This window comes from Sycon ciliatum, chromosome 8, assembly GCF_964019385.1.
Source record: "Sycon ciliatum chromosome 8, ocSycCili1.1, whole genome shotgun sequence".
In the NCBI taxonomy this organism is placed as follows: domain Eukaryota; kingdom Metazoa; phylum Porifera; class Calcarea; order Leucosolenida; family Sycettidae; genus Sycon; species Sycon ciliatum.
The window spans coordinates 24178349-24193710 of record NC_088650.1 but is presented as its reverse complement, the minus strand read 5'-3'; the positions used below and the strand labels follow the sequence as shown (position 1 = coordinate 24193710).

The 15362-nt window shown below is 49.0% G+C and overlaps 1 protein-coding gene, 1 long non-coding RNA gene and 1 other non-coding gene across 3 annotated transcripts in view; 2 read left to right on the top strand and 1 right to left on the bottom strand.

Annotated features, from left to right (window-relative positions):
- Window positions 1–15362, top strand: part of LOC135822430 (cytochrome P450 4X1-like) — a 26251-nt gene that overhangs the window by 9217 nt on the left and 1672 nt on the right. Inside the window, exons 8-14 of the mRNA XM_065335199.1 lie at window positions 621–744; window positions 2277–2345; window positions 2577–2664; window positions 4627–4732; window positions 5423–5553; window positions 6091–6155; window positions 7365–7447. Of these exons, the coding sequence (XP_065191271.1) occupies window positions 621–744; window positions 2277–2345; window positions 2577–2664; window positions 4627–4732; window positions 5423–5553; window positions 6091–6155; window positions 7365–7447 (666 nt within the window). The remainder of the gene's footprint in view (window positions 1–620; window positions 745–2276; window positions 2346–2576; window positions 2665–4626; window positions 4733–5422; window positions 5554–6090; window positions 6156–7364; window positions 7448–15362) is intronic.
- Trnal-caa (transfer RNA leucine (anticodon CAA)) lies at window positions 5200–5321 on the top strand. Its single transcript has 2 exons — window positions 5200–5237; window positions 5276–5321. It is a non-coding gene; the product is annotated as a tRNA-Leu (tRNA).
- The window catches only part of LOC135822431 (uncharacterized), a 27851-nt gene continuing 20163 nt past the window's right edge, over window positions 7675–15362 (bottom strand). Inside the window, exon 3 of the long non-coding RNA XR_010554494.1 lies at window positions 7675–7749. This is a non-coding gene — a long non-coding RNA (uncharacterized LOC135822431). The remainder of the gene's footprint in view (window positions 7750–15362) is intronic.

The window sequence follows — 15362 nt, the reverse complement described above, 5'->3', positions numbered from 1 at the left end:
TCAATACAGCTGAACAATACTCAGCCACACGTATTTACTTTTCATCAATCTAGTATCAGGATAGGAAAGAAAGCCGGTAGCTGACTTGGCATGAACTTGTGCTCGAATCGCTACCTGCGAATCTGCCCTGTTTATCCGCCGGTTGGCAAAGGAGATGGGTGAGGTGGATGTGGCTGTACGGAGATGGGTGAGGGGTGTGTGGCTGTACATGCCCAGTGATTAGCGTATCGGTGGCAGAGCCAGTATACCTACAAGTTACCTACTGACACGTTTACACAATGGCACTATCTGGGGTGCTCCGCCCTATTAAAGTTACAGCTGGAGAGTTTTTTTATCATCTACCATATGCCATGATTAATTACAGTGTACATGGTGAGGATTTTTGCTGGGCGAATCGTTTTCCTTCGAATCCAAGTCTGCTGTGTTGAAAAGGTGTGATGAAAGCAACAGTGAATGAAATGATTTTCGAAAAAACGAGGATTTTGCCATCCAGAATTCGCCGGTATGCTATTTCTGTCATAGTAGCTTCAATTGTCAACAAAGGACAGACCCATGAAAAATTCGACATTCTCACATGTGTCTTCATGCGTTTTTTGTTTCCTTGCTTTGTTCTTTTTCAGGAACGCCCTTTATCGGTATGCTTTCATCTACGATATGACACCGAGTGGAAGGAAGTTTGCTAAGGCATTGAAGATCATGCATGGCATGTCGTCCAAGATCATTGCAGAGCGCCGTAACGTGCTCGTGAGTACCTCCATGCTACTATTACTGTATTCAACAACCTATGTGCCTACTACCTCCGACAAGCGAAACTTGGCGCGTTTTTTTGATTTTTTGTGTTGGTAGACCTACCACAACTAATTACTTCACAAGGCTGTGAGGTACGACCTACAGTTATAGTTCTAGCTCCATGCAACCGGGTGCAGGAAGCCAAGCGACGAGCTAGTGAGTGGCACATGGCTCAGACTTGGTCAGAGGCAAGCCAGTCTCTCGTGTACCAGCAAAACAGTGCGCGCGTCCATTCTGCGAAGGAGAATCGTCGTGCTTTCGCGTTGCAATGGAAAACCAAGGAGTTCTCTCTCTCCACTTGGTCACTCCGCCAGCACATAGTCCATACGTCCATGCCAAACAATCCTAGCGTCTTTCAATAGCCACCAGAGCGATGCGTCTCTGGTGGCTAAGGAAAATCGCCAGGAATTGCTGCAGGCAATTTTGGACAGTTGGCGAGAAAACCCGGCAAAACAGTTGGAGTCCAGGCACTTGTGGAGGCGTTGCACAGTTCATACCACGTCAACCTGGATAGTGGCGGCGGAAACGACTACCCTCGGCACCGTGGCTCGAGCACAGCACCCAGGAGCGACATCGAGATTTTCAGAGCGATTACAACAGAGGTACTTGCTGCAACTGAATCCGCTCTAGTCGCACTTCCGTCTCAAAACAGGAACAATTCCTCTCCAGACGAAACTGCGATCTCTGAATCAGAGGAGAGTGATTCAGCCGAACAGATGTCTCCAATGTTCTTGTTGAGCGATACAAAGTTGAATTTTGGTGAGTCGATCATTAGTTTTGATTGTAAAGTGTGAGTTATTTCTAGTAATTTGAAGTAACAAAACGCGCCAAGTTTCGCTTGTCGGAGGTAGTATGAACAATAGTGTCTGATTTCTCCAGGTAGCTGGCTCCAGCCAGATGTGAACCGGTTAAATTAGATGAAATCCGTATCAGAAGGTTGGTTGCTTGCAGCATTTGAGCTCGCGCTTTTTATAGTTATCGCCTAGGTCTCCCCCACGAGATCCCTATCAGATATACCCTATCTCCCTATCAGATATATTCTATGGTGTGGCAAGCAGAAATAGCCAACAGAATATCTGAACGGAGTAATGCGTGAACTGGGTGGCCAGATACGAACAAAACCCAGGATGTCTTGAGCACCACTTGGGACCATGGGATTTATTTATCTTGGCCGAGTCAACCAGGGTCAAAACCCTCGCACAGACGGGCGCAGTAGCAGAGGAAATAGTCGGGTGTATAACTATAACCCCAAGTGGCATACTACAGAACCATGGTAATCCTCAGTGGTGGCACTGCTCAGTGATGGCAAAACACAGTAAACAAGATGATAAACAAGATGCACCTTGTGCTAGCATCATGATCATCCAGTCATTCTCCAGTGTGCACTGAGTGTATGCTAGCCTTTTTTTAAAGACTTCTTCAAGTGCACACTGTCTTGTCTCCACTCGTGGCCGTCTGGCTGGGTTTTCCCGTGCTTGTTTTCACAGAGCACTGGCTCCGACCAGGCACGCAAGAGCAAGTACCTTGACTTCCTGGACATCCTCCTGACAGCCAAGGTATGTGTACCATGTGTGTTACGTTTCTACACAAACACACTATTAGAGCACACACACACAGCACAACAGGACTTGGGTTTACAAACTTTACTTGGCGTCTAACTAAGGTACGTACGTTCTTGTACGTACTGCTCTGTCCAGTTTGCGGCAGTTGCAATGATGTTTGACCTGATTGCGTTGTGCTCACGCTATTGCAACTCAGTGTGTGGCTGTGCACATCTTGTTGTTCAGGATGAAGGCGGCAATGGCATGTCTGACAAAGAGATTCGAGATGAAGTCGACACATTCATGTTTGAAGGTCATGATACAACAGCTCATGGTAGGTCACTGACTTCCAACGCCTAGTACAGAGTGTACACAGTGTACAGAGTGGGCTACGGTATCTTCTGGGATATACCTCCCCCGCCTGTGTAAGCAAAAGGTTGATATCTTGCTCAAAGAGTTTACCTGTGTCTGAGTTGTAAAGTATCCATGGGTTCGTCTCTCATAATGGTAGAATCTCATAGTCATAGTGATAGATATGCGGGATGCACAGAGCATTATGTCTGACTGACGGCTACTGTAAGTCACCAAATATTGAGCGCAAATATTCGGCGCATATTTGTTTTCGGCTATTTTCGGCCAGGTCATGTTTGGCCGAAAATTTGTTGCGGCCTAAATTTTGTTTTGCGCGGTTTAGTGTGACAGTGTATACAGGCGGCAGCAATACAGGCCGAAAATTTGATGCGGCCGAAATAGGTTTTATCCCAGGGAGGCCGAAATTTGAATGGGCCGAAAACGTACAGTTCTCCGAGGGCCAGCTACTACACAGTAAGTGCTCGATGTGCAGAGGAATCTTGTGACCCCGTTAGACCTCTTCTCTTCATGTGTGGTATGGGGTATGTGGTATGTGGTATGGGGTATGGGGTATGTGGTATGTGGTATGTGGTATGGGGTATGTGGTATGTGGTATGTGGTATGTGGTATGTGGTATGTGGTATGGGGTATGTGGTATGTGGTATGTGGTATGTGGTATGGGGTATGTGGTATGTGGTATGGGGTATGTGGTATGGGGTATGGGGTATGTGGTATGTGGTATGGGGTATGTGGTATGTGGTTTGTGGTATGTGGTATGTGGTATGTGGTATGTGGTATGTGGTATGGGGTATGTGGTATGGGGTATGTGGTATGTGGTATGTGGTATGTGGTATGTGGTATGTGGTATGTGGTATGGGGTATGTGGTATGTGGTATGTGGTATGTGGTATGTGGGATGGGGTATGTGGTATGTGGTATGTGGGATGGGGTATGTGGTATGTGGTATGTGGTATGTGGTATGTGGTATGGGGTATGTGGTATGTGGTATGTGGTATGGGGTATGGGGTATGTGGTATGTGGTATGTGGTATGGGGTATGTGGTATGGGGTATGTGGTATGTGGTATGTGGTATGTGGTATGGGGTATGGGGTATGTGGTATGTGGTATGGGGTATGTGGTATGTGGTATGGGGTATGTGGTATGGGGTATGGGGTATGTGGTATGTGGTATGTGGTATGTGGTATGTGGTATGTGGGATGGGGTATGTGGTATGGGGTATGGGGTATGTGGTATGTGGTATGTGGTATGTGGTATGGGGTATGTGGTATGTGGTATGTGGTATGGGGTATGGGGTATGGGGTATGGGGTATGGGGTATGGGGTATGTGGTATGGGGTATGGGGTATGTGGTATGTGGTATGTGGTATGTGGTATGTGGTATGGGGTATGTGGTATGGGGTATGTGGTATGTGGTATGGGGTATGGGGTATGGGGTATGTGGTATGGGGTATGGGGTATGGGTAATGGGGTATGGGGTATGTGGTATGGGGTATGTGGTATGGGGTATGTGGTATGTGGTATGTGGTATGTGGTATGTGGTATGGGGTATGTGGGATGTATACATGTGTATGAGCCAGGTTCTGGACTGTCTGATCAGACCTGCTTACAAAGTGCTTCTTCCCATTTCTCGACCGGATTCATTGTGATAATCCGGCCGACGATTCAAGTCTACTTTGCACTCTTTGCGTTAAGTAATGTGCATATGGTCTACGACTCCAAAATGCTCAAAATCGCCTGGTGAATAAAAAAATTACGCATTCCAATTAATTTTGTAGAAGATTCGAAATTATGCGGAATTTTCCAATTTCGTGGTATGAACGTCAAACCATGGACATGTACAACGTATGAGCGTGAGTATGCGGAGCTGTGCACAATAAATGACATTGCCGTTCATTACCGATTGTTTGTGCATGTTCTATCGACTAGGCATTGGCTGGACACTGCACTGCCTTGGTCTGAACCCAGACCATCAGCAGAAGTGTCGCGATGAGATTGATGAGCTACTCAGCGGCGGCAATCAGGAGTTGGAATGGTAAGTGGTCGGATTTACATGTAGTGTCTCATTTGGAGGGTAAGGGGCAGGTGTGGTCATGATTAGGAGCTTGCCATCACTGGCTCTGGCCTGAGTATTTGTGTGCCTAAAACAATTGTGTGTGGGAGTACGGGTACCTGTATGTTATTGATAAAGTGGCACTTGTAATGGGGCATTCCTTTTGTTGAAATTATGCTGGGCTCAGTGCCAAAGTGTGCTGGGCCAGTACAGCCTCTTTGGACTGAAAATGGTACATGCCATGCTTCACGAGGGCATATTCAGTGATACGCCGCCCCTGAAATGATTTTCTGTGGCATTTATGTACAGTACCAGTGGGGGGGGGATTCTGGATTTGTAGCTTGCATGTGCCATTTCCCTTTTCTCCAAGGACGTGGCAAGAAAACAAACAGTATCGGCATGTCTGTCAATACAATCATAACAATGACAATGATGTATGTTTGTATCGTGTCAGGATGGCCGAGCGGTCTAAGGCGCCAGACTCAAGGTCTTGTTTACCTTCTGCAGTCAATGCAGATTGGAGCCTTCTGGTCCACGTATGTGGGCGTGGGTTCGAATCCCACTTCTGACACTCTTTTTTTCTTCTTTTTCCCCACCATGGGTGATAGGGAAACTCCATTTCCACTTCTGACACTGATTTTCTCTTCTTTCTTATTTTTTCCCACCATTCAGGGATGATATGGGCAAGCTGCGTTACACTCACCAATGTATCCGTGAGGCGATGCGTATCTTCCCACCTGTGCCTGTCACTGGCCGTGTACTCACCGCCGACACGGAGATCGAAGGCAAAGTGGCTCCAGCCGGTACGTGTCCACCAGTGTCTTGATTGCTTGTTAGTATGGTTGTGTTCTCAACGAGCTCATGAATGAACCACAGTTGTGTGTGGGGTTCTTTTAGGGCCACGGGCATTTACCACACGATTGCCAACGCTTACTTGCATGCTGTGCTGCATCTGATTGGCCATGTGGATTTTGTAAAAATAAAATAAAAATTCACCCGCCACCCAGCACTGTTATAAGATATTCTGGAGATAGATGGTTGTTTGGACATGTCAGGACATTCTACCCGGCTTTAGTCTCCTTGTTTTTTGGTCATGAGGTGTGGCGTGTGTCTTCTAGCTAGCGCTGGCCTATGAAATCCAGGCTCATGCCCGTAGCAGTGCCGGAATACGACATTGTAGTGATTGTACTCACCCGTAAAGACCTTTGTCATTTTTTGCACAAACGTTTGAAGCTCTTTACCCGAGACCAATCGTTGCAATGGCTCTCTGTTTCACAGGGCACATCTGTATGCCTACTGTGTTCCCTTGGGAACTGTTGTTCCAATACCTTTCTATGCAGGTACTGGTGTCATTATGAACATTGTTGGCCTTCATCGCAACCCAGACGTGTGGGACAACCCAATGGTGAGCCAAGCTACCAAGAGTCCATAACCCCAAGAGTGTGCAACTCTGTACATGCGGATCCGCGCGGTGGAATTCCAACATTACGTCGAAAATGACGTACACGTTCGTTGCGCTTGTACTACCGACTCTCTGGTCCCAAGCACCGCGGAATGCGGAGTTTTGTCCTCTGTAACCCAGCGGCATGACGTAATGTTGGAATTCCGCTGCGCAGTGGGCCTACAGCAGCTAGACCCCAGTTGCACACTCTTGGGGTTATGGACTCTTGAAGCTACACCATAACATCCTTCTGGCTGTGTTCTTACTGAGAATGTGCAAGCTACTCTCGTCATTCTGATTCAGGGTTAAAGTGCCGGCCAGTGAAATTCAACCTCATGAATAAAGTAGCATTGCCTGTGGGTGGACATAGGGTAAAATCTCGTCAGCGCGCCAGGCTCTCCACCTTGATTTCTCGCCTGGGAAATGACCACGATTGTATAATAGTGTGGTCTTACGATTCCATATGCTGCACTTCAGAACCGATTGCGAAGGTCAACGGAAACTCCCACCGCTTGACCTCTGATCAGTGTACAGGTTTTTGGGTGCAGTTGTAAAAGTCTCTTGGCTTCCATCGATTCTAGTGGTGTCTGGCAACAACGGACCTTATCTGTCGCACAATTACACACGTGTAGGGGGCCTGAGGTCGATGCGTTTTGCGCATGCTGGTCTGTACTAGATTCTGCTACAGTATGCACGTCGTGCACCGTCTCTTTTGTATGAGCACGTCACGAGTAGCCCAGAGTTGCGTTGTACAGAACCGTGGAGCGATCTCCCATGAACACCACCCCGCGTAAGGGTTCAAAGTGACATGTTGCTCTGAGCCTGTGGCGTGACTTTTTTTAAGGTACTAGTGTTCATAGTAGAGCCAGAAGCCATGCAGTGCCTGGCACTACTCATGGGGTCGAATTTCACAAGCCAGTGTCATAGTATCAGAGCCATGCAGTGCCCGGCACTGTTAATGGCGTCGAATTTCACAGGCCAGTACTTTGGACCAGTGCTTTAAAATAGCAATTGCCTTGAACTTTAATAATGCTCATACAGTATTTTGTGTCAAATGCTCCCCCGACACATATGCGGAGAGCTTGCACCGCTGAACTAATGTTCTACACGTTTGATTGTATGTACAGTGTGGCATGTTGTTCCTATTGTCTTTCTTTTCTACTGTTGTGACAGGAGTTCCGACCGAGTCGCTTCACCGACGACGAGATGAAGAAGAGAGATCCATTTGCGTATGTTCCGTTCAGTGCAGGTCCAAGGTACATCATGTCATTCATTGCTTCTGTGTGTGTGTTCTTGAGTCTAACAAGCATGCATTTAGGCAAGCATCTTTTAGAAATAATAGTGAGCCCTTTTGCTGGGAAATGAAGTAATGACGAAACTGAAAAGTGAGGATCCCCTACGGGATAATGCCAGGCATGCCCGGCGACACAACAAACAATTACCGAATTAAAGCTGTGTGGACCCTGGCTAGCGCCAGACGTTACTTGAATTTTAGATTTTGTTCTCCGGGCTTGTTTCTCCTCCCTCATGCGGATGTCTGAACTCTTGTTAACTAAATCTAAACAACAAGAAGTCAGACATCAGCAGGCCAAGAAGAAAACACTTGCTGAACTCTGATTGGCTGAGGGCAGTTGGCCAGGTGTGAAGTTCAGAGCCAGGATAGGCTATAAAAGTAATCATTCCAGGAGGGGATGGTGGTCGGGGTTTGGGATGGCCAAAATTTTAGATTTTCTTGTTTCACCTCCCTCTCTTCGGACCCTCCTCTTTGATGGCTTAACTCTTTTTCTGCTCTTTTCTGTTCTTCCTCACCTCTTCTCTTCATATGTCTTTGTTTGTGTTTTAATTGATCTTTCACACCTTCAAATGAGTGAAGTGAATGAGGTTGCTTGACCGATCAGAGCTGCCAGTGCAGCCCGGGCCTTAGCAGGCTATAAAAGCAATCACACACGGAGGGGTGGCGGTGGTTGGGGTTTGGAATGGTATAGCTCTTTGGCCGAAATGGCTTTGAATTTTCTTTGCTGGCTTCTTTCTTCTTGGCTTGCTATTGGCAAGAAGAAGGAGGATACATGCAGATACCCACGGTACATGTACATATCCTCATTCTTCTTGCCATTAGATGCCCGCCATAAATTCGGATGTAAAATTTCTCAGCCAATCAGAGTTCAGCAAGTGTTTTCTTCTTGGCTTGCTGATGGCTAAACTTTTTTTTATTGACCGTCGTAAGGCGGACTTTTACCATGACAAGACATGACAAAGAAAAACGACGCTGCACTACAGTCCTTTCATAAAAAGATGAGCGCTGGCTCTGGCGAGCTCCTGTGTTTGGCGAATTTTCGTGATTTTATCGTACACAGTGCAGTGCCGCGGAAATTTGAGGTTAGAAAAAGGGTCCGAAAAAGGTACCTCGACTGGGGTTTGAACCGGACAATGCAGTGATGCAAGTCCGGGAATGAAACGGATTGGATTTTCATGGCCTTTCCCAATTCAGTGCTTACAAGATAGAACCCGGCCGAAATCCTATTCTTGTTTTGGCTTGCTTTTCGGAGAAATGGACTTCAGAAATATAATAATTATTAGAAGAGCATTCCATGGGGGATTCCAGAAAAAATTGTGAAAAAAACTCAAAATTTGACCCATTTCTGGCCGCAAAAGCTAGGATATCATCTTTTTCTGAATGGACTGTAGTTATGTTTAAAGCAGTGTCAATTTGGTGCTGATGTAATCTGTAATTCTGCAAGAATTCTCTGAATTTGCAGTAGAATTATGGTTACATGAGGAGGTGAAAGCGAAGATGTGACAGTGTGTTAGGCCTTTCATCTCACATAATAAAACCCGAGATTTTTTAGTGACGTCAATAAACAAACACATCTTCGCGCCTTTATCCTCAGCTCCAACCTGACCCTCACTGGCCTTTTGAACGAGCTGACAGAAAAACTAGTATTTCATGGAATACAACTTGAATTGGCAGGTGGCACTACAAAGTCATATACCATAGGAAGCGTGCAGTCCACACCTTGGAAACATGACACGGATAACGGGATAAACGGAAGTATTATACATTCGGCACCGCAGCCAAATAACACATAAAATAGTGGTCAATCCAACAGATGTGGATCACTAGAGCAGACAGTCAACCCACTGCTTAGGAACTGTGACAGCTAGGGTGGGTAGAAACGGAAACGTTCATCATAGAATGGGTGGGAACACACTGTCACATCTTCGCTTTCACCTCCTCATGTAACCATAATTCTACTGCAAATTCAGAGAATTCTTGCAGAATTACAGATTACATTTCAGAGGTTCCAGCTCGATGCTCCAGTGTGTCATTCAAAGTGAACAAAACCTAACATCGGTCTGAAGAGGCAGACACTGCAGTCGGTCCGGACTGAGCGATCAATCAGCATTCAGGACAGCTTGGGTGAACTGGGCCATTGCAGATGGCCGGTAGTAATGCCGAATAAACGTGCTGGGACCACTCCAATCAGCGGCGGCAAGCACAACTTCCATGGGGACACCAGAAGAGCGAGCAGCAGACGTAGCGGCAGATCGAGTTGAATGACCAGAGAACTGTGCAGTGTCTACTCCACATAATCCCAGCGCAGACTTCAACCAGCGGGAAATTGTAGCAGCCGTAACAGGGTTATGAGGCTGGTGGAGCGACAGCAGCAGCTGCGATGGTGATGTTTTGCGGAGAGTGCTAGTGCGCTTGAGATACTCCAACAAGCAGGCCACAGGGCAAAGTTGGGATTCATCAAATGATGCAATGAAGAAAACCTTCAATGTCCCAGCATGTTGGGTCTTCGTCGGCGCTGACAACGGTAACGAGACTCCGTCAGGTTTCCGTAGAAGCGGCCCTGAACACAGCAATTGGAGCTCGCGGGAGCGAGGTGCTTTGGCTAGCGCCAACAGAAGCACCAGCTTCTGGCTCAACTCCGTGAGAGAAAGATCAGGATTCTGGCGCCAGGACCGAATCGACGACACAACTTGACTAACGCTCCAAGTTGACGTATATCTGGGCTGTGGTGGGCGGCTGTTGTAGGCACCACGCATCACCTTCGCGACGTCCTGCTGTTGACCAACCGGACAGCCAGCTATCGACGGCAGCATGGCAGACAGGGCAGATCGGAAGACATTGAGTGTGCGGTACTGATAACCATTCTGGAACATGTCGGACAGGAAGTTGACTATCATCGGCAGAGACGCGTGAAATGGATCAACCGCCTGTTGACCACACCAGCTGTGCCACTTTCGCCAGGCACTGTCATACAACCGATTTGTGGAAGACCTCCATGCCTGACACCACAGCGAGGCAGCGTGCGCTGAAAAGCCACGCTCTTGGAGTTGCTGCCGGAGATGACCCATGCGGTCAGCTGAAGCCTGTGACGAAGCGGGTGCTGTTCGTTGTCTGGCCCCTGCACCACTGTCGGACTGAGCAGTTGTACCGGGTAGTCCACCAGCATTGACAGAAGCACGGGATACCAAGGCTGATTCGGCCATGCCGGGGCAACGAGGACCAGACGATGCAGCTGCTGTGTCCGCGCCATCTGCAGACATCTGCCCACGAGACGAAACGGTGGAAACGCATAGCCGTTCTCCCATAGGTGGGGCATGGAGAAGGCATCGATCCCTGTCGCCCACGGATCCCGATCCCAGCTGCAATACGTCGGCAGTTGGCAGTTGTGTCTGGCGGCAAAAAGATCGACTTGGCATGGTCCCAGACAGCGGTTCAGTTCCTGGAAGAGCTCCGGGTCCAACATCCAATCCGACGTTGTGCGTTGGAAGTGACGCGACTGAAAGTCCGCATCCACATTCTCCTTCCCGGGGACATGAACTGCGATGAGCTCCAGGTTTCTGTCGATTGCCCACTGCCAAATCTCTTGGGCGAGCTGACATAGTGGCTGTGATCGTGTTCCGCCCTTCCGGTTCAGGAATGCAACAGTCGGAACGTTGTCGACCTCCAGGCGAATGGATATCTGGTGAGCCGTCGATGCGAACGTTTGCAGTCCCAGCTGCACCGCTCTCAGTTCCAACCAATTGATGTGGTGTGTGGACTCGTCTGGGTGCCATCGGCCGCCTAACTGGTGTGAGCCACATACTGCACCCCACCCCAGAAGTGATGCATCTGTTGCAATGGTCAACGACACAGGGGGTACACGGATAGCACTCGTGAATGTTATCTGGCTCGAGGTGCACCACCATTGAAGATCGGCTTGTGCCCATGGTGACAGCGGAACGTATTGGTGACTGGTGGGAGCACCACTCATTGGCCAGTGGTCCAGCAGCAGGTACTGCAGTCCGCGAAAATGGAGGGGAGCGGACTTCACGGCAAATCTGGCGGCCTCCATCTTTCCCAGCAGGCAGCGAAACTCGGGTTCGGCGATGGAACCATGGGTGAGGATCCGCCGGCACTCGTGTTGGACCTTCTTGGCCTTGTTCACAGGCCAATTGATCATCATGGAGCCGGTGTTGATCACCATCCCCAAGAACGCCACGGTCATCGTTGGCATCAGAACTGATTTCTTGCGATTCACCACGAAGCCCAATGTCTCTAGAAGGTGTACCGCTTGTGCTGTCAGCTGCTTGACATGGTCCGGAGATTTCGCGGCCAGCAGCCAGTCGTCTAGATATGTCATCAAGCGACGACCCAACCGGCGGAGCCGGGCAGCTACAGGTGCCAGAACCTTCGTGAATGCCCGTGGGGCATCGGACAGCCCAAACGGAAGGCATGTAAACTGCCAAAGGTGGCCCGTCTGGGGATGACGGAAACACAGGTACGGCCGATCCCTGGGGTCGACCGGAACAGAATGATAGGCACTCTTCAGGTCGATCTTCGCCATGTACATATGCCGCTCCAGGAGATCGGGTAGGTCGCGCAGCGTCTCCGTCTTGAAGTGGTCGGTCTCTACAAATTCGTTCAGCTTCTTGAGATTGAAGATGACGCGCCAATCGCCATCCGGCTTTGGCAACACGAACAATGGGCTCACAAACATGGCCTGGCCTGGCACAACCGGTTCGATCGCACCAGTTTGCTCGAGTTTCTTTAGCTCCTCCAACAGTGCCCGTTGTTCGGGAGATGACAGCACTGGCTGATGGGGCTCTCGGTGCTGATACGGTCGGGAGTGGAATGGGATCCGGTAGCCCCGCACAGTAGCAATCACCCAAGGGTCGGTGGTGACATCTTGCCATGCTGACGCTGCTCGACCTACCCCACCCGCCTGAAAGGTGGGGGAGGAAGCCGCTGGTGTTGGAACAGGCATTTCGGTCCGCACTACTGCTGCGGCGGGGCGCTGTCTTTGCGGGACGGGATCCTCTTCCAGTCCGAACGTCCTCGGCTCGCACCGCCTGTGGGATGCTGTGGTGGACGGGACCACTCGGGCCGTTGAGGCCTGTATGGAGCAGGTCGGCTCGCGCGGGAATACGCCCCGGGGCGGCTTTGCCAGGGCCTGGAGGAAAAACCCTCTGACGAAGAGCGATGGTGGGTCGGCAACCGATCACGACGGGTGTTGGTCCAAGCTGACGTGGACTTGGCGAGGGTTTTCCTCACCTCGCCGTTCTGCTCCAGTTCCTTGTAAAATGTGTCACCAAACAAGGAGGTGCCCTCCTTCGGCAGCGGCAGCTCCTTCGCATCCTTCGCCAGTGCCTTGTGCCCTGCACCCTCCAAGATGGCGGCACGGCGATGAGCAGTCATCCGGGCATTGGCATGCCCCAACAGTACCAGTGATCGCTGAACAGCATCCAGGACTACATCCGTGGGAACGTCCATACTGTCCCCGTTGCTGATAATGTCTTCCCAGAGTTGGGTCAATGGGCCACACGCCGACAAAAAATTCTGCTGTAATTTGTGCAGGCCACTATCCATGGTCTTCGGGAGTTTCTCCCCGAGCCAAGACGCAACGGCGTCGTCCACCGTGGGCACAACACATGCTGCGGTATCGGGACGTGGGTCCTTGGAGGTCATCTCCTTTACTACAGCATCACTTTGGATTGTCCGGAAATACTGCTCTACATAGCTCTGCACTTCTGGAGAGGCTTTATACAAATGCCTTTTCGTGGCAGCCTCCTCGCCCTTGGGATCGAACAGTGGGCGAGCCAAGGGAGTTGCCTGGCCAGCCAATGGGCCCTCCGGCAGATGCGACAGTCCCAGCTCCGGGGATGCGCCTGCAGAAATTCCATCTGGAAAAACAGAGTTCGTATGTGCCAGACCAGCCATTGGGTCGTTCGGCAAGGATGAAAACCCCAGCAACGGGGGCGCATCCACTTCCATGTTCAACACGGGTACATGCTGCGTAGCAGCAGGGGATTGGTGCCCATCAGCAACGTTCAACGGGGAGGTAGCCATGGCCAGAGACGGATTTCGATCCAGGAGAACAATTTTTGGCATCCACACAAAGCGAAAGCGAGAGAAAAAAGGCCAGTGAGGGTCAGGTTGGAGCTGAGGATAAAGGCGCGAAGATGTGTTTGTTTATTGACGTCACTAAAAAATCTCGGGTTTTATTATGTGAGATGAAAGGCCTAACACACTGGAGCATCGAGCTGGAACCTCTGAAATGTAATGGTGAATGAACTGTACAGCATATCAAGAGGTCACAAACTCTGACAGCATCTGCTTTCAGTTGTCGACAGAGCAAGCATACTACAGTCGACTCCTGATATGACGAGCACCATTGTGTGTGTGTATGCAGGAGAATTGCCTGTGGTTTTTATAGCCGATGTTCGTTTTTACAGAAATGCACTCACACCATACAAAGTAGTTTAACAAACAACACGTCACGGCTGGCATGCGGCTCCTGGCTGTATGAGTGCACTTGTGGTATCATGCGGCCCCTCAAGTAATGATAATAGGGTTAATTTTGTATGAGTTCATACAGGGACATGGATAATGGTTCGCTATAGCACGAAATTCGCTATATTATACGAGTTCGCTATATGTGGAGTCGACTACTGTAAAAGCAGAAATTTTCGGTGGTGTAATATTTTCGGTATTCTCCAAAATCGGCAGTTCGGTAGAGGGAAATTTTCGGTAAAACCCATTCTACAGGGAAGTGTACTAGTACTACATGTATACAGAATTGGTTGTACCGAAATTTTCGGTGCGTTTTATTTTCGGTAAAAATTGTCGGCACCTATTTTACCGAAAATAAAACACCACCGAAAATTTCTGCTTTTACAGTATAGTAGTATAGTAGTAAATGGGTATTTCGCTCCTCAACATTTGTCTTGTTGAGCACTCGCGGTAGGCTGCTTTAGTGCTGCTGTGTTACGCTTTGCTCGCTACCTTTCATAGTTTGAGCACTCTGGCGCTAGAGCAACAAGTTGTCTTAAACCATGGCTGGCAACTTGGCTTACTTAAAAAGCCCGTGAGGCCTTTATGTCCGAAACAGCTTGCTGTCTAATGCATTGCGTAAAATAAATAATTTAAGAAATAAGGGGTCGTCCGCAATTATCGAAAGTTTTTTCCAATCCGTAGTAGCTTCGAAAGTGGGTGGGTGGGTCAAGGCCAGTTACGGATTGAAAAACTTCCGAAATGACACGTGCGCGTGCCACGTGTACGTCTACGTGTAGCCCCTGTTTTCCACGCGCGGCTGCGCGCGAACTGTCTACTACAAATATTTTTGTAGTTCTGGCAGTTTCTGCGCCCCCGCGCGCGCTTCCTTGGCTGCTCCTGGGCCGGTGATCATAAAGTTAGTTCGGCGCATTCGACGGCGAGTCGACACTTTCTATTTTTGAGTTTCACTGTCTCCTTCGTCCAGAGTACCGTCTTCCATGCACTCCTTTGAAGTCCTTCCGTCTAGCGCTGGCGTTGACGACTGTTATTGACTATGTCCAGACAGGCGACGTTGTTTGGAAAGGCAGTGAAGAAGCAGCCCTTTTTCAAAACCGCTGGTGACTCTGACATGATGTCACTATGACTCATGAACCAGCACTGATTGAGTTTGTTCCATACATGTATGTGTTGGGTTGTGTGTCCATCAATAATATTTTATTACGGACTGGGGGGTGGGTGGGTGGGTGAGGAAAAATTTGAAGCTACTACGGATTGGAAAAAACTTTCGATAATTGCGGACGACCCCTAAATCTGTTGTAAAGTCAGGTTTTTTCCTCATCTTGGATATCAACTTTGCCTTTGATGCTAATAGACTATAGTAGCTCATCAGTTGAAGCACAGACTAA